We start from the raw sequence: 17,941 nt of genomic DNA, 5'->3' as shown, positions 1-17,941 counted from the left end.
ATGACCCTGCGGCGGCTGCGGCGGCTCCAGCCCAAGGAGGAGGAGGCGGCGGGGGCAGCTGCCCTGGACCCGGGGCCCGCGGGGGGCGGCCCCTTCCCGGCGCTGGGCGGCTGCCGGGCGGCCGAGATGCACCGGGCGCTGGCGGCCTCCGGGGGCACCTTGCCCCGGGCACGCAAGGTACGGACCGGACCGGGACCGAGCCCCCCCAGGGTCTGGACCCTCCCTGTCCCGAGGGCCCCCCGCGACCTGTTAAGTGGGGACCAAACCGGGACCGAGCTCCCCCTGAAGACCTCCTTTGGGATCAGGACCGAGCCCAAGTCCCCCTGGGCCCAGCCCTCTCTGCCCCCAAGTTTCCCCCCCACTAAGCCTGCTAGGTAGGGACTGACACCCCGAGGCCCCCCTGGGACTTCCCCGCCCTTGAGCCTCCCCACCCCGCCCCTGAGCGCTCCCTCTGGGATTGGGACCGAGCCCAAACCCTCCCAGCCCCCACCCCACCGGACCCCCTAGGTACAAATGGACCCTCCTGCTGGGACTGAACCTCCTACCCCCCGGGCCCACAGGCTATGGACCAACCGCTGCGTGACCCACCACCCACCCCCAGCAGGGACTTGGCCCCTCCCTGGGGTTCAGCCGGCACCTTGTGTTGTCCTAATGCGTCACCTCCCAACCCATGGTTTGTGGGATGCAGGGAAAGGCCATGGGTTCCCCCTAGTCCCCAGGGACCTGCCAGCCCTAGGGCGTGTCCCTCTTGTGCTGTGATGCCACAACCGGCCCTGTGGCACCCCCAGGGCCAGCTTCACCTAACTGAGACCGAGCTCTCCGAGAGCATCCAGAACCCGGGGCCTGCGGTGCTGCTGGGGGCATTGAAATCGTCCTGCTTTAGGGTCTGAACTGACCCCCCGCAGGGTGGGCATTAGGGAGAAGCAGCCACAGGACGGGCAGGCTTCCCCGTACCTGCTCCCTGCGGGCTTTCTCGAGTCTTCTGAGACAGCCACTGCCGGCCCCTGCTGGGGATGGGGCGCTGGGCTAGGGGGGCCACTGCTCTGAGCGGGCAGTTCCTGGGAGCAGATTGCCAACGCAGACAACTTGTCCCCCTTGTTGATCATCAAACTCTACATGGCTGGAGTTCTGTGTATCTTGGAGCGGGGAGGAGGGGGGTGTAACTTTTTGTATATAAATCAGTGGCATGTTCCACCTAACGCTGATGGGTTAAACTCATCTCTCCAGAGAGCCAGTTTGTGGTGGTAAAGCGAAGCTTACAAAGATCTGATGCAGTTCTGGCTCTGTGCTGGTTTCCTTCCTGCCTCTCACCAGTAACAAAGGCAATGAAGAAGCTAGTTGGTTTTGCTTTTGTTAGTTCTCTCTAGGTCATTTCACTCCCAGCTTTTCATGCCCTAGTCCAGTGACACAATGCGTGGGTTGTAAACAATGCAGGGAATTGTTTGGTTTTAAACCTAACTTCTCACTAGAACTCTTTTTTATAAAAAAAAAACCTCTCAGAATTTTCCACTGACCTCTGTAAAAGCTGATTATACACGATGCTTAAGTGTGGGGTTTAAATCTGACCTGACACATTCCAGTGGAAAGAGAACACCTTAGGCTCGTTACGTGGCCGTGGTCACTGAAAATTTTATGCAACATAGACGAAAATAACTTTAAGAAACTTCACCCCTCGTGGCCTGAGAGACGTTCTGTCTAAGGCCGTCAACTGACTGCTTAGGCTGGTCCCCGGAAAAAGCCCCTGGCATTCCATGTAAAAGGGCTGCTTCCTAAACCGGGCTTAAGTTGGTAACTGGCTTAATCTGCTGGGCGTGAGGGGAAAGTAAATACTAGGCTGCTGGAAAGTGAAGTGTTTGAAATGTCTTAGTTTAAAAAGTTTGCTGTGTCCTGAACCAAGTTATCAAAACTTTCCCCAGAGAGAATTGGCTGTCGGTGGGAAAGAAAGGGCCGATTCGGCAGAACTACGGGAGCGTAGCCCACAGTCTGCTGTAGCGTGAGCATTCCTATCTCGTCAGCATGTATTTGTGTCAAAAGCACTTATTCAGGGTTCTGGGTGCTTGTGCACATGCTGGAAGTCATATGAGCATAGGGACAAGCAGCCATAACTCTCTCCCATCCGCCCCAAAACAGACGCTGTCTCTCACAATATAAATTGGCCCTATAATCAACTTGCCATCAATAAAAACAACAAGGAGTCCGGTGGCACCTTAAAGACTAACAGATTTATTTGGGCCTCAGCTTTCGTGGGTAAAAAACCTCACTTCTTCAGATGCATGGAGTGAAAGTTACAGATTAATATACATTAATGCCTGCATCTGTAACTTTCACTCCATCCATCTGAAGAAGTGAGGTTTTTTTACCCACGAAAGCTTATGCCCAAATAAATCTGTTAGTCTTTAAGGTGCCACCAGTTTCCTCGTTGTTTTTGTGGATACAGACTAACATGGCTACCCCCTGATACTTGCCATCAATAGTTGCCTTTGATATCCCTCAACCTGTAGGGGTTTAGTCAGGTCACCTCAAGCCCCTTAAATTCCACCTGGAAAGGAACTGGAAGCCAGTACCTGTTTTGGAGCAATTCCCTGTGGCCAGTGCTTCAAGAGAAGTCATAAAACCCCACACCGTCCCCTAGCTGTGCAGATTTCCAAGTGAAAAGCAGGGGAGGAGAAATTCCTTCCTGACCCCAGCTGGCAGCCATGACCAGAAGCATGAGCATCGATAACTCTTATAACGTTCACCTAAGTATTGGGACAATGGATGCTGTTTTTCATATCCTTCCTACAGCACCAGTGCTTTGCAGGCAAAGAGAGGTCCTAAGAACATGCCGACCAAGTTAGACACAGCACAGCGAGGGATGGGATGGGGGTTAGGATCATACTAAAAGCACAGCCTGTGTTCTGAACACCCCTTGTTGGCTGCAGGTCAATGTTTAGTCCTCTTCTGACAGCTGTTGAAACCACTTGCTTCCCTTAGTAATATCCTCTAGCGGGGAGTTCACTGGTCAGTTATGTGCTTTTTACAGAGTGAGACGCAGGCACTGGAGCTGTGGGGTGTGTGTGTGTGAAGGCGTTACTGGAGAAATAAGGGCTCGCTTCCTGCCCAGCTTCCCCATCCCTGTGGCAGCCTGGAAATACTGCTGTTCACCAGGGACGCTGAATGCAGTGCTCTTGGTGGAGCCAATCCTCAGAGGCTGCAAGTTCTTAAGTGATCAACTTTTGGGAGCATGTGATTGTGGGGTGTGATTTATGGGGTGCCTGTGACGGCACAGCAGGCTTGGCTCTGGGTACCATGGTGTCACGACCACTTCAGGACACATTGACGCAATTGTCCAGGAAGTGTGGAACATAATGAAACAATTGATGGGGGAGACAAAGAAACAAATGACTTCTCAGGTTCCCTTTTTTGATAAGCTTTTCTAAATGAGGGTGGTTAACGTGCGTGAGGTCAGGAGTGGAGCTGTGGAAACCATGTCTAGTCGTGTTTTTGATCTCTGTGGCTAAGCCACATCAACGTAACGCAGGGGTGAGGGGGGTGGCTTTTCGGCGCTGTCTGTGTAGTCACAGGCATCAATAGCTGCCGAAGAGCAAAGTGGATTCTCTTATCTCTTGCCAAGACAGAAAAACTGTCGCCTAAATACGGGTGCTGGAATCTCGTACGGTTGTGGGGGATTTATGTATCCGTGAAGTTATGCTGTTCCCCCCCTCGGTGCCCATGGGGAAAGCGGAGTTTGCAGCCCTGGCTGAGAACTCCTGTGTCACAAGCTGAACCAGTTGGAAGTGAATGATACAGATGCACCAACCTGTCGCTCTAACAGCATCTGCTCTGATTCTAGCCCCCCGTGGCGCGGGCTGCGCGTTGGTGCAGAACTGGGGGTCAGGGCTCTTGGGGTCTGCGCCCAGCACTGCCACTGACTGGCTGTGACTGAGTAGGGCATGTCCCCAGCCGGAAAGCAGGAGAATACCGCTCTGCACATTCCTCTGGCTCCCCGGGGTGAAGAGCGCTAGAGGAGCGGGGTGCTGCTGGGCGCAGGCTGCTAGTGCCGGCTCTGAGGGCTTGGCCAGGGCCGCTGAGCTTGCAGTCTGAGCGAGGCAGATCAGGCAGGATGTGCTGGGAGGCCGGCAGGAGTTTTGACTCCAGTGGCCAGGAGGGAAGGCAGCGGGGGTTGACTTGGCAGGACCGAGGGGGCGGGAGGCTGTACGTAAGGGGTTCTGTGGCAGAAGGCATGGAGACTGGGGGGGCAAAGCAGCACATGGGCATTGAGGCTAGTGTCATGGAAGGGGAGGCAGTGGGAGCCCTTGGCCCTACACGCTGACTCTTTCGAGGACGCTGCATGCTTTACTCACTCCAGCTCCTGGCTGCTCAGTGGCTGTGGGGGACGCCCCTTCCGTGCTGAACCAGAGGCTGGCGCTCCGGGCACAGGCAGAACTGCATTCTGAGGCATTGCACAAACTTTCCTCGCATCCCTCTCAAAGCAAGTGAGACTTTCAGCCTCGCAGAGGAAACTTCCTGAAAGTGGCTTGGGGCTGGATGGCGCGGAGGGAGGGGAACTGAGAGTCCGGGGTTGCTAAGAACTTGAGAAGAGAAGTGAATCTAGAGGCTGATGCTCTTCCAAGAAACTCAAAGTTGAACTAGGAGATCATGGATGGAGCTTCTGCAGAGTGGGGAGGAGTGGGGTAGAATAGTTTCCCGGGGGGGGGGGTGTCACTGCTGGAGGGGGTGGCTTAGTGGTCTGATCATCACATTTGAAATGGTTGGACAAGCTGGTGCAGTGGGTTCAAAGCCCAGGAGGGCGATCCAGTGCAGAGTCCTGGAGCTGGCAGCAGGAACGGCCACAGCACAAAGGGGGCAGCCGGCCTTGTGTTCGTGCCAGAGGGAAATACGACCTAGCCGGCATCCGCCAGAACAGGGCTTCAGTGCGTCTGGGGCAGGTGTCCAGGGGGTTGGCATTGGGTTTACTCCTTTGCGTCCACGTAGCTTCTCAGAACCTCTGGAGGACAGAGACGTGTGTTCTGGGCAGGTCAGAGTGGGAAGACCCAGCACTTCTCTGCTTGGATGCTAATGATAACAGCCTGCCTTCCCCTGATCCTTTACCCAAATCTCCCCACTGTTGTGCCTCCCGACACTGCCCTTCACCCCCAAGCCAGTCGCACTCCAGTGGCTTGTGAGCACTTGTGTGTGCACAGTCTGGGCTCTTCCAGGCTGAAACTCAGCTGTGCAGAAACTTGGAGAAAGCTGGATAGTCGCAAACCAGGCCCCTCCCAGGCGCTGGGGCCTCCAGCCCCAGGCAGGAAACCAGCTCTGCTGGTGAGTGGATGAACCACGTGGTTTGTTTATGGAGCTGTCGGGGAGCAGGACTGGTGCATTTCACTTTCAAAACCTGGATTTCCATAGGAGGCGCAGAGCCATTTGCATGGTCAGTTTCGATGTACATTTATCAGCACCTGGCTCCTCCGAGCACAGAGCTCCCTCTTTTTTGGGGGGTGGGGGGCAGATTAAATTTCCCCCTCTGACTCCAGCACGTCCCAGCTGGGGAGGGCAGCCCTGGCAGGTGTGGGCCATTGTTACCCACCTGCCACCCCAGCAGAAGTAACGATGCTCCACCCGCAGGGCGTGGCGTCCCTCCGTGCTGCCTCGGCTTCATGTTGGAAGCACATGTTTGCACAAGAGTCTGTTTCATTACACGTGGCGACACCGGGTCCATGGTTGCTGCTTAATGGTTTGATTCTGCCAAGGACCAAATGGGGGCCGGGGCGGGGGGGGGGGAATGTTTATCGTTGGAGATAAAAGTCGCAGCTCAGCTAGCTGCTGTTTGAAGCTGCCTCGCTCTGCTCCGCTGTGACCGGGCCTCGGGATTATTGATTGATTCTCTGCGCTCTTGCCTCCCGTGGGGCAGGAGCTGGGAGAACCCTGGCGGCGGCAGTGGCTGGCTGGCCGGCTCGCATGTCCCCGACTGGGCTCACTTTGTGCACGCATCCTGCCCGCTAGCACCGCGGAATTGGCCGGGGCGGCGTTTGGCAGATGGCAGCCCGGCCAGTGGAGCCCACGGGGCAGCCCTTCCTAGGAGTGTAGCTAAGGCAGTGGCAGAAAGATGAGCCCGACTGGCGAGGGCAGGGTGCTAAGGGGGGAGGTACGCTGGGCTGAGGGTGCAGTCGAGCTACGGGGGAAGACGGAGGCTTTGGCCGGCGATCCAGGGAGCTTGGGGCAGTGTTCTAGCCCGTGTTTATTTTCAAACCGAATTCCACTTGTGTGGGGTGGGGGCGGCTGGGCTTTTCAAAGGCAGTTTAATAAAAACCTGCTGTCTGCTTCTTGGCCGCTGCGAGCGGGGATCGGGTTGAACCAAAGAGCAGCACTTGGTGACAAAGCCCCGTCTTTATAGTCAGCCGCTGCTTATGCCTCGGCCGAGATGTCTGAAATTCTTATGGCTGACTATGAAGTGGGTCCTGGGGCCGCCCACCTCGGGATGATCCATTGATGCGAATTCATCTGGCTCGTCTGCCTTGCCGCTGCCTCCCATCAGGCGTCGGTTCCCCAGTTTTTAAATGATCAACAATGAGGGGGATTGTTGAATTTTGCATTAAAAATCTGACTTTAGAGGAAAACAAAGAGTCTTTCTGTCCGCGGGGCTTTCATCTCCCAGCCCCGCAGAGCGCTTGCCACAGCACGCAATGCACAGAACGTGACAGGAGCCAGCGATTCCGTTTGACGTCAGAACGGGGGACAAGTGTCAAACAGATGCAAGCTCCAGCTTAAACCAAAGCATGATTCGATCTGTCCCCGGGTTCAACCCTGGCCTGGTGGGGCCTGCTCGCGCCTGCTCTTTGTCCTCTGTAGCACGTCTCGTGCCCAAGTGCTTCACGAACCCTGTCAAAATGCAGCTGCATCTGGGGTGACGTGCAGCCACTGTTGAAATGACCCATCAGCACTGCACATTCTGGAATCCAGTGTGCCGTTTCCCTGCGGGGAGGACTGGGGGGGCAATTGCCCAGCTGACATTTCCCGAGGTCACTGGCCTTCTCGCAAAGAGGGACGATGGGATCCAAAAGCACAGCAGGACCTTGGTGTCTCATCTTCCCAAAGGGCAGCGCCCCCTGCAGTGCAGTCTGCTCCCTAGATTCGGGATGGGGCGGGAATCTCCACTGCAGTAAGAGACCCGCGGCTCGGCCCCGGCTGGCCCGGGTCAGCTGACTCAAGCTGCAGGACTGAACCTTGCAGTGGAGCGGTTCGGGTTCAGGCCCTGGCTCTGAAACCCTGCGAGGGCCTGGGCTCCAGCCCCCGTGTGCACTGCTCCGCCTAGGGCCGCCGCTTGAGCCCCGCGAGCCGGAGTCAGCTGACCCCGCGCTGCAGGTTTCTATTGCGGTGCTAGGTGGTCGGTTTCAGGAGTGAACAGCTGTGTCTTGTCTCGCCGCTGCTGCCTGGCGCTCCCCATCGGGGCAGCCGCCAAGGGGCTCTACTGGTCACAGAGCGGGAGGCGGATGCTGCAGAGCCAGGGGCGCCACATTGGAAGGGGTCTTAAAACACCTGCTTAAGCTGGTGCCCGTCTGGGATGTAGCAGCTGGGCAGGGGGTGGCTGCCTGACCCCGAACGGCTCCAAAGGGGCAGAGCCCGGCCCCTCTTCCCAATGCCCCTGGAGCCCTTTCTACGGGCCAGCCGGAGCCGCAGGGGGAGGCCGATTTTACACTTCGTTGCGCAGGGCGCTGGTGCAGCGATTGTGCGCTGGCGAATCTGTGGCTTGGTAAAAGGCGGGGCGAAGGGGAGCCATTTCGGTGGTGCTGGGTAGAGGCGAGCTCTGCCCAGGTCCCCTGGTTACATGGGGACATCACACAGGGTGGAACCTGCCTGTATGCCGGGTGGCAGCCCTGTGGGAAGGCAGAACCTGCCGCCCCTCCCTCCATGTTCACACGTGCCCTGCAGCTAGGGCCCGGGATGGCATTGGCTCTCCAGCTGGGATCCCTGGGGCCTGGCCCGGGCCTGGCCCAGCCCTTGAGTCGCTGTGTGACTGGCCAGGCTGGGTCAGACCTGAGAGTCCCTCCAGTCCCGTGTCCTGGCTCCAGCAGGGGCCAGCCAGACTGAGGTCAGCCCCCGGCTTGCTGGGCTTTATATCCCTGCCACACTGTTAGCCGTGATCGCTGGGCGAGGTCACTCCCTCTCTGCCAGCCCCAGCCTGGCTGCCTTCCCCGGCGGCTGGGAAGTGACATTATGGGGCTCAGGAGCTCACCCGGAAGGTGATATGGAAGGGCCATGTGCTCTGTCGCCTGGCAGTTCTGCAGCTAACGCTCTGGGGTCCCGTGGGGGAAGCGTCTGCCATTGCATGCCGGCGCAGGGGGGAAGGGATCGGCCGGTCTAACGTTGGTCTGTTTTCTCACTCTCCTAGGGCTCTGGATGCCGATGGAAATCTCTGAGCCAGTCCCCGGAGCAGCACCGGTAAGCCACACTGCTTCCTTAGCCCAAACAACAACCGGGGGCAGCAAAAGTCTCTTCTGACTCTGAGTACAGCTGCCTCCTTCCCCCTCTCCCAGCCAGAGCCGCTTCTGGCTACTCCTTAGCATCTCGACGGGCTCCGAAAAAGCAGCCTCCAGCTTCTGATCAGCTCTTGGGTGTGGGCCGTTAACAGTCGTTACCCCCAGTTGTGGCTGTGACGCCAGGCGCTGCCCACTCCTCAGCTGTCCCAGATCAGGCCTGCAAACCGGCTTGTGGTCTGTGGGGCTGGGCCAGGGCAGGGGGTAAGGGTGCCCTGCCAGCAAGGGAGGGAGGCTGATTGTGTGTGTAAAAAAACAACAAAAAACCCCAACCTAATATCAAAGAGAAGTTTCATGAATTCCTAAAGCTTCAGGGAAGTTTAAATGTTCCCTCTGCACCCCAAACGCAGCTGCACTGGGCTCAGGACCTCTGGGCTCTCGACCCCTGCGAACGGGCCAAGCCGAGTGGGGATGCCAGCAGTGAACCAGCATCGGGGGGCAAAGTCAATTAGTGCCTCAGAAGCGTTCCATTTGTAACGAGCTCCCCTGGCTGGGGGCAGGTGTGCGTGCGAAGGGGCCGTTGGGGCTGGGGACTGACGTGCAGCTTGGCCCTGTGGGAGTTCATAGAATTCTAGAACTGGAAGGGACCTCGAGAGGTCGTCTAGTCCAGTCCCCTGCACTCCTGGCAGGACCAAATACTGTCTAGACCATCCCTGACATGTTTGTCCAACCTGCTCTTAGAAATCCCCAATGACGGAGATTCCACCAACCTCCCTAGGCAATTTATTCCACTGCTTAATCACCCTGACAGTTAGGAAGTTTTTCCTAATGTCCAAACTAACCCGCCCTTGCTGCAGTTTAAGCCCTTTTGCTTCTTGTCGTGTCCTCAGAGGTTAAGAACAACAATTTTTCTCCCTCATCCTTGATAACAGTTTTCAAGTATGTAAAAGGTTGTCACAGGTCCCCTCTGTCTTCTCTGCTCCAGACTAAACAAACCCAATTTTTTCAATCTTCCCTCATAGGTCATGTTTTCTAGACCTTTAATCATTTTTGTTGCTCTTCTCTGGACTCTCTCCAATTTGTCCACATCTTTCCTGAAACGTGGCGCCCAGAACTGGACACAATACTCCAGTTGAGGCCTAATCAGCGCGGAGTAGAGTGGAAGAATTACTCCTCGTGTCTTGCTTACAACACTCCTGCTAATATATCCCAGAATGATGTTTGCTTTTTTTGCAACAGTGTTACACTGTTGACTCATATTTAGCTTGTGATCCACTATGACCCACAGATCCCTTTCCGCAGTACTCCTTCCTAGGTAGTCATTTCCCATTTTGTATGTGTGCAACTGATTGTTCCTTCCTAAGCGGAGTACTTTGCATTTGTCCTTATTGAATTTCATCCTATTTACTTCAGACCATTTCTCCAGTTTGTCCAGATCATTTTGAATTTTAATCCTATCCTCCGAAGCACTTGCAACTTCTCCCAGCTTGGTATCGTCCGCGAACTTTATAAATGTGCTCTCTATGCCATGATCTAAATCACTGATGAAGATATTGAACAGAACCAGACCCAGACCCGATCCCTGCAGGACCCCACTCGTTATGCCCTTCCAGCATGACTGTGAACCACTGATAACTACTCTCTGGGAACGATTTTCCAACCAGTTTTGCACCCACCTTATAGTAGCTCCATCTAGGTTGTATTTCCCTAGTTTGTGTTTGAGAAGGTCATGCAAGACAATATCAAAAGCCTTACTAAAGTCAAGATATACCACATCTACCACTTTCCCCCTATCCACAAAGCTTTCTTTGACAGGGTAACAAGCCATCAGGTTGGTTTGACACAATTTGTTCTTGACAAATCCAAGCTGACTGTTACTTATCACCTTATTATCTTCTAGGTGTTTGCAAATTGATTGCTTAATTATTTGCTCCATTATCTTTCCGGGTACAGAAGTTAAGCTGACTGGTCTGCAATTCCCCGGGTTGTCCTTATTTCCCTTTTTATAGATAGGCACTAGCTTTGCCCTTTTCCAGTCTGGAATCTGGAATCTCTCCCGTCTTCCATGACTTCTCAAAGATAATTGCTAATGGCTCAGATATCTCCTCAGTCAGCTCCTTGAGTATTCTAGGATGCATTTCATCAGGCCCTAGTGATTTAAAGACATCTAACTTACCTAAGTAATTTTTGACTGGTTCTTTCCCTACTGTAGACTCTGATCTTACCTCATTTTCACTGGCATTCACTATGTTAGATGTCCAATCGCCACCAATCTTCTTGGTGAAAACCGAAACGAAGAAGTCATGAAGCACCTCTGCCATTTCCACATTTTCTGTTATTGTCTTTCTCCCCTCATTGAGTAACAGGCCTACTCTGTCCTTGGTCTTCCTCTTGCTTCTAATGTATTTGTAGAATGTTTTCTTGTTACCCTTTATGTCCCTAGCTAGTTTGATCTCATTTTGTGCCTTGGCCTTTCTAATTTTGTCTCTACATACTTGTGTTATTTGTTTATATTCATCCTTTGTCATTTGACTGAGTTTCCACTTTTTGTAGGACTCTTTTAGATCACTGAAGATCTCCTGGTTAAGCCAGGGTGGTCTCTTGCCCTACTTCCTCTTGCCTGTGCAGTGGGATAGTGCTGCACACTAAGGGGTTGCAAAGGTCTGCAGTCAGCGAGGGATTGGAGCATACGGGGCGGGGGCCTTGCAGGGCCGAGGACCTGACTGTCAGAGGGTCTGAACACCTTCCAGGGGATGGGTCTCCAGCCTGCCCAGAAATCCAGCCTGCATCATAAAACCAAGGCTGCGTGCCAGGAAAACCCATTAACCATTTGGGCTCCGGACACAAGCCTGCTGAAAAGCCCCAGAGGCTGCAGCTCCTCTCGGAGCATTGGATTTCCTCTCTTAGAATCATAGATTATTAGGGTTGGAAGGGACCTCAGGAGATCATCTAGTCCAACCCCCTGCTCAAAGCAGGATCAATCCCCAACTAAATCCCCAAATGGCCCCCTCAAGGATTGAACTCACAACCCTGGGTTTAGCAGGCCAACGCTCAAACCACTGAGCTATCCCTCCCCCCCTTGCTGGCTTTTATCCCAGCCTTCCTGGGGTTTCGGGGCGACCAGTCACCGCTCAGTCCCACCAGGTTGGAAGCTGCAAGCACCGCTCAGGATTGGGCCTTTAGCAAGGCCGTGACAGCAATGAACAAGTTGCAGAAGCGTGTATGTTTGAACCACAAAGAGAAGTCTATAAATAAAGGCTATTTTGAGCAGTTAGCCATGGCAGGTGATTGCGTGGGGGCAGGGGGAAGTGATGAATTTTCTTTACCAGAGGGTGAAATTCTCCCACGTTAAATAAGACCCATTATGAGCCAGATGAGCGGCTGGGAGCCCTCCAGTGGAGCTTGTTAAATACCTGCTCAGGGGCAGGCATGACACATCGCACGTGAGCTGGTAAACGGCCTCTGGAACGGCAGCAGCCTGAAGGCGTGGGGATTGTTTCCCTTTGCGAGGCTGACACCAGAGCTGGGGAAGGGCCCCTCGATTTTGTGCTGCCGGCGGCTGCTGCTGTCCTGTCTGATCGGGGCAAACCGGGTGTGTGGTGGGGGCTTTTCCCCTCCTAGGACGCTGGTTCCTGCCTTTGCAGGGGCTGGGCTCTGATCCAGGGAGGTCTCTCCTCTCCAGCCTCTGTGGCGCATGTAAAAGAAATTCAAAGCTGGCTTTAATTATCCTAGTGCCAGAAGGATCCAGCTGGCAGCCGAGTCACTGTCTCTAGCACATGGACTCTTGAGAGGGCTTTGGAAACATCCCAGCCCTCGGCCCCTCAGTGTGAGCTCCTGCTGGAGCGTGAGGTGGTGCTTGGGACCTGATGTCCCAGGCTGCAAACCGGCTGTACGCGGTGGTGTCCTAACTCACCCCACGCAACCCCCCAGCCCTGCTGCTTCCCAGGGGCTCGGGCTGTCCCCTCGGTGGGGCTGGCGTGGCCGTTAGCTAGAGTCAATGGGAAGGCTGGAAGTGCAGCTCTTTTCCTGCTGGCTACACATGGAAGAAGCTGCATCCCCTTCGAGAAGGGGCGCCCGGGTTTAATTATAAACTGAAGGGCTTGTCTGCTTTAGGAGTCTGGGAATCTGGGTGGTGGTGATGTGCTGCCGCTGGCTTTAAGGCGGGGCTTGCAGCTGGGTAACGTGTCTGCACTGGGAGCCCAGACACGGGGGGTATGTTGCACTGGTGCAAGTGGTGCTTTACCCTCGTAGACGTGTTCCACTAGTGTAGTGTTAACACTGGCGGGTTGCATTAGTAGCAATGCTGGAGCAGAGATCCCGAGTGCCCCAGCCAAGCCACCTCCTTGGGAAAGTAAAACCGATCACAGCCCTGATATTTCAGGTGCTGGAAGTGGGACCAGCAATCCAGGCTCCTTCCAGCAGAGACTAGGATGGTAACCCTTGGGCAGCACATGGGGGGCCGGGCTTGTGAGCAATCCCATGTCACGTCCTCCAAGGCTTTCTGCCAGGGCTGCGCCACTGTCCCCATTTGCAGTGGGGGGGACACGAGGTGCAGAGAGGTTAAGGGACACTCCCGAGTTCACAGCACCAGGCAGTGTCAGTCGGTTTCCTGACAGCAGCGATTATCCTCGGTGCTCCTCCAGGTTTGCCGATAGCTCCTTTATCTCTGTGCCTCCTGACACCCCGGAGAAGGCCCAGTGACTCATGCTGAATCTGGGGGGAGCTGTTCTGCGAAGGCTTAATTCAGTGAAAACACTGAAACAGCTGCTTGGCCAAGGGGCACGACGCACTTTCCTGCCCGCATTGTTCTGGAGCACGAGAATAAACCCCTTTGGAGCGTAATCGTTGAGCTGCGGGCAGGAGACGCTTACGCAACTTGTTAAATAACACGCTTCGGGGAGCGGTGGAGCCAGCCCGCCAGTGGCTGTGAAACGGGGTGGCCTGCGGGGTGGGGCCTGATGCTTGGTACGCAGAGCCCGGCAGGTAGTCAGGGTGGATTCCCCTTTCGTGGTGGGAGGGTGGGGTTCCGCTCTGGGTCAGGCCCACGCTGAAGTCATCACGTCTGTGTCGCTGTCTCTTCCCCCTCCTGCCCCTCGCTGGGGAAGCTGTATAATTAAACATGGCTCTGGCCTCAGATCATTCCTGCTTTAAACCCGGGAGCTGGGACTCCTGGGTCCTTGTCCTGGCTCTGCTACTGACCTGTGTCACCTTGGGCAAGTCACTTAACCCAACTGTGCCTCAGGCCCTGGCTCGAGGCCCCTGGGAGAGAGGAAGTGTTTTGAGGAAGGGATTTGAACGTGATTCGTGACAAGGGGGGTTGAGTTTAGTAGCCGTGCTCCATGCTGGCGAGACTCCGCTGGGTGGGGGGATATCACCGGTGCTGCAGTGAACAATAGCAGTGACACGGGTGAGACGCTGCCCTGGGGGCCATGGCTCTGTTCTGGGCATGCAGCCATGGGCGGGGTGGAACGGGGAGTCTCAGGCCGCTGCTGATGCCCCTTTCTCTCCCCAGGAAGGTGATCACGCTGGACAAGGAGGCAGAGGAGACGTTTGGGTTTGAGATCCAGGTGAGTGCCCCCCACCCCCCGAGGGCAGAGAAATCCGCTGCCCCTCGCTCTAAGAAAACCGACCTCAAGGGGGATTCGGATCATGGTTCTACCAGGCAGCGCTGGCCAGGGAGGCCCCCTGGGGACCCAGGGTTGCCTCTCCTAGCCACTCCTCCCGGCTGTGGTGCCGGGGGCTAGCCAGTGCCGCACGGCCAGGCGTAGCTGTATCGGCTCCCACGGTGCAGTTAGCAGCCGTTCGTAGGGGTGGGGTTGCCCCATGCTCGGCTGTTGCAGGCAGCGCTGTTCCCCAGAGCAGTAGCGCGCTTGCGGGGCGGAGGAGCTGCCCTGGTTTCAGCGATTTCAGACCAGACCTTGCTCTGCATTTACAGTATTTTTAAACTGCATCTGAGCCAGGATTTATTTTTAGCAGCGATGATGCCGAAGTTACAGAAACCGCCCCCGACTCAGTCACGGTTCAGATGGCGGGAGGGGGCCGGCAGCTCACGCAAAGCAGCCATCTGGAGCGGGCTGGGTTTGGGGGCCCGTGGGGGGGCCCGCGTCGCTGTGCGTTGCTAAGCACTATGCAAATGTTGGTTAAATACGGAACGTTTGGGGTGGTGGCGCCTGACGTGCAGGAGGCTGGCGCAGGGACACGGAGCTGCGGGGAGGCAGCGTAGGCAGTCCCTGGCTCCTCGGCTGTAGCAGGGACCTGGGGAGGTAACGCGGCGCTGGGAGATGGATGGTGCTAACCTCGGGGCCGGAGGCTTCCCGTGTATCTGGCTGGCCGGCCAGTGCTCGCTCAGCCCTTCCCACTAACAAACTGGCGGCTGCTCATTCCAGACCTATGGACTCCACCACCAAGACAAGAAGAGCGTGGAAATGTTCACCTTTGTCTGCCGGGTCCACGAGGGGAGCCCAGCCCAGTTAGCGGGGCTCACACCCGGTAAGTGCATCGCGCCAGCTCCCCGGGGCTTGATCCCCATCTCACACCCCGGGGGGGAAAGGGGGGAGCTGTCAGAGCCAGGGGTAGGACCCAGGCATCCTGGCTTTCAGGGGCGGACCCATATTTCACTAACAATAGTGGCAATAAACCTGCATTGTTCACTGTCTGGTTAAAGGTAAGTGGAACAGAGGTAACCAGAGCTGCCGAGTGGGAGGAGGAGAACTGAGAAACAGTTCAGGAAAAGGCAGCTCCGTGCGCCGCACCTGGGTGTCAGCCCCTCTGCCCTCTGACTCCCAGAGCTCTGGGCTGCAGGGCCCCCGGGAGCTGACTGGTCTCAGGCGCGAGGGGGAAGTCACAAGCGCTGCCCTTCACAATCGCTCCTGTTTGCACGCAGCCCCTGGGGGATGCCAGCCACACAGGCAGTGTCCCCCGCCTTATCACGTCACCGCACATGCCACTGCCTGATGCTGGGCAGCCCAGCGCAGGAAGTGACTCTGCAAAGTTCACTGGGGCATGGGGCCTTCCATGAGCAGACAGAGCGGGGTGGGGTAGCTCTGAGCTCTGCCATGCGCTGGTTCTTGTAATGTTTCCAGCTGGAAGCCAGGACTCCTGGGTTCTCTCCCTGGCCCGGGGAAGGGGTTGGGGGCTGGTGGTCAGAGCTGTGGTGACCGGGAGCCAGGACTCCTGGGTTCTCTCCCTGGCCCGGGGAAGGGGTTGGGGGCTGGTGGTCAGAGCTGTGGTGACCGGGAGCCAGGACTCCTGGGTTCTCTCCCTGGCCCGGGGAAGGGGTTGGGGGCTGGTGGTCAGAGCAGTGGTGACCGGGAGCCAGGACTCCTGGGTTCTCTCCCTGGCCAGGGGAAGGGGTTGGGGGCTGGTGGTCAGAGCTGTGGTGACCAGGAGCCAGGACTGTGGGTTCTTGTCCAGTTGTGCTCTGAGTTTGAGCTGGGGAAAGTCCTTTCTGTGCCATGTGGCTCCGGCTGCCCTGCCCCCTCTGTGCAGGGCTCGGGGTTAGTGTCGGATCCATGGGGTGGGAAGGGGGCGGCTGCGTCAGCCAGTTCGTGCCGCTGGCGCGGGCGGCTCTAAGTGCTGTGCCTGCCTCCCAGGAGACACCATCACCGCAGTGAACGGGCTGAACGTGGAGGGCATCCGGCACCGTGAGATCGTGGAAATCATCAAGGCCTCTGGGAACGTGCTCAGGTGAGACGCTTGCAGCCACCCCGGGGGCAGGAGAGCTGGGGCTGGGACGTGTTCCCCGTGCTCTGGGTGGGAGGTGGGGATCAGCTGTCCCACTGCTCTGGTGCCTGGCTGGCTTGTCCTGGAGGTGGGGCCGGGCTGGGGGGCAGGAGGAAGCAGCCGGTGCTCACAGGAACTGGCTGCCTCAGCGGGACTGGGGGCTGCCCTGGCTCCCGGAGCCCAGCGCCTTGCTTAGAGCAGTTCCTGCGCGTCCCCCGCCAGCTGGGGGTCTCGTAGTCGGGGGGACGGGCCACCCTTGGAGTGCCCCACCTGGCTGCGAGGGAGCTCGCTCCAGCTCCGATCCCTTGGCCTGGCAAGGAGCTGAAAGGAAGGCTCCTTCCCCTCTGCTGTGGGACCGTGTCAGGCCCAAGCTCGGCGCCGGGCCCTGCCTCGGGGGGCACGAGGTGGATGAGCTGGTCCCAGGGCAGCCCAAGGAGCCAGGTTTTCCTGTGCTGGGCTGAACTCTGGAAAAACACCCAATGCCTCTTTGCTGCAGGGGCTTGAAAGGGGGGGTCTGCAGAGAACACCCCCTTTGCTGCGGGGGGGGGCAGGCTGGCAGGGGACCCTCTTTCTCCATGGGGGGTTTGCGATTTGGTTGGTTGTTACCAGATGCTCGTCTCTTGCAGGCTGGAGACACTGTACGGGACGTCCATCCGGAGAGCGGAGCTGGAGGCCCGGCTGCAGTACCTAAAGGTGAGGCTGTGACCTGGAGTGAGCGACCCGCCCGTCCGCAGCCAGGTCCCCGCTGGGCGGCTCTAACTGGCCTGTCTGTCTTGCAGCAAACCCTGTACGAGAAGTGGGGGGAGTACCGCTCGCTGATGGTCCAGGAACAGAGGCTGGTGCGTGGTGAGTGGGGGCGCTGGGCTGTTTTGCTATGGGAGTGAAAAGCTGCCGGAGCAGGGTGGGAACCTCCCCGTGCTGGGATGGGGGTGGGAGCACACCCAGCCCTCGCCCTTCCATATGGGAACTGCTGAGACCAGCCGGGGAGGGGACGAGTCTGCTGGCTGACGCCCTCGCTGCACTGGGCGTTCCAGTGCCCAGCCTGTTCTAACGCCCCTTGTTCCCCCAGGGATCGTGGTGAAAGACCCCAGCATCTACGACACGCTGGAATCCGTCCGCTCCTGCCTGTACGGCGCTGGGCTCACGAGCGGCTCCCTCTCCTTCGGGAAGATGCTGTCGGGCGCGGGCAGTACATCCAGCTGCGTCAGCACCGCCACCGAGGAGAGCGAGGACTCTGTCTACCAGACCTGCTTCTTTGACTCGGCCGATTCCCTGGACGGGCACTCGGGGCGGGACGGGGGCAGTGCCCCTCCAGCCCTCTCCCAGCACCGGCCCGCCCTGACCCGCAGTGCCAGCGTCAAATGCACCAGCAGCAGCAACGGGGCCGTGGGCCACTTCTGGGACAGGCCAGGTGACCAAAAGAGCTGCACGGTCACGCCCCGCAAGAGCAAACACACCAGCTTCCGGAAAAGGCTCCTAAAGTTCATCCCGGGACTGAACCGCTCTCTGGAAGAGGAGGAGAGCCACCTGTAGGGGGCGCTGGCTGCAGGGGTGGGGGCACAGGGGGGCCATGGAGCAGCCAAGTTTTAAGAAGTTTGTTTAGGTTTATTTATTTATTTATTATCCCGGTTGGTGCCGGTGCCCTGGTAGAGTGTGGGGCCAGGGCTTGGGTTTCAGAGCTGGGGGGGCTCTGCTGTCAAGGGCAGAGGGGATTTTTGCTCCCCCCCACAGAAGGAGAAACATGTAAAGGGGGGGAGCAGCAG

At 57.2% G+C, this 17,941-nt stretch overlaps 2 protein-coding genes across 2 annotated transcripts in view; both read left to right on the top strand.

Moving 5' to 3' along the window:
• NR4A1 (nuclear receptor subfamily 4 group A member 1) overlaps positions 1 to 17,941 on the top strand; it is a 68,895-nt gene continuing 50,954 nt past the window's right edge. Inside the window, 2 exon segments of the mRNA XM_065419483.1 lie at positions 1 to 109; positions 112 to 177. Coding sequence (XP_065275555.1) covers positions 1 to 109; positions 112 to 177 — 175 coding nt within the window.
• On the top strand, positions 13,949 to 17,711 carry TAMALIN (trafficking regulator and scaffold protein tamalin). Its single transcript, XM_065419486.1, has 6 exons — positions 13,949 to 14,023; positions 14,843 to 14,945; positions 16,049 to 16,142; positions 16,805 to 16,871; positions 16,958 to 17,024; positions 17,248 to 17,711. The coding sequence occupies exons 1-6, from the start codon at positions 13,949 to 13,951 to the stop codon at positions 17,709 to 17,711; spliced, it is 870 nt and encodes a 289-aa protein (XP_065275558.1).

The sequence above is a fragment of the Emys orbicularis genome, chromosome 19, assembly GCF_028017835.1.
Source record: "Emys orbicularis isolate rEmyOrb1 chromosome 19, rEmyOrb1.hap1, whole genome shotgun sequence".
Taxonomy (NCBI): Eukaryota; Metazoa; Chordata; order Testudines; family Emydidae; genus Emys; species Emys orbicularis.
Note: the sequence above shows the minus strand (reverse complement) of the source record. Positions and strands in the feature narration are given on the sequence as shown.

Coding starts and splice junctions, on each gene's coding strand:
- TAMALIN (XM_065419486.1), top strand. CDS start 13,949: ATGCCCCTTTCTCTCCCCAGGAAGGTGATCACGCTGGACAAGGAGGCA. Junction 14,946..16,048: donor GTTAGCGGGGCTCACACCCG/GTAAGTGCATCG, acceptor CCTGCCTCCCAG/GAGACACCATCACCGCAGTG. Junction 16,872..16,957: donor CCCGGCTGCAGTACCTAAAG/GTGAGGCTGTGA, acceptor TCTGTCTTGCAG/CAAACCCTGTACGAGAAGTG.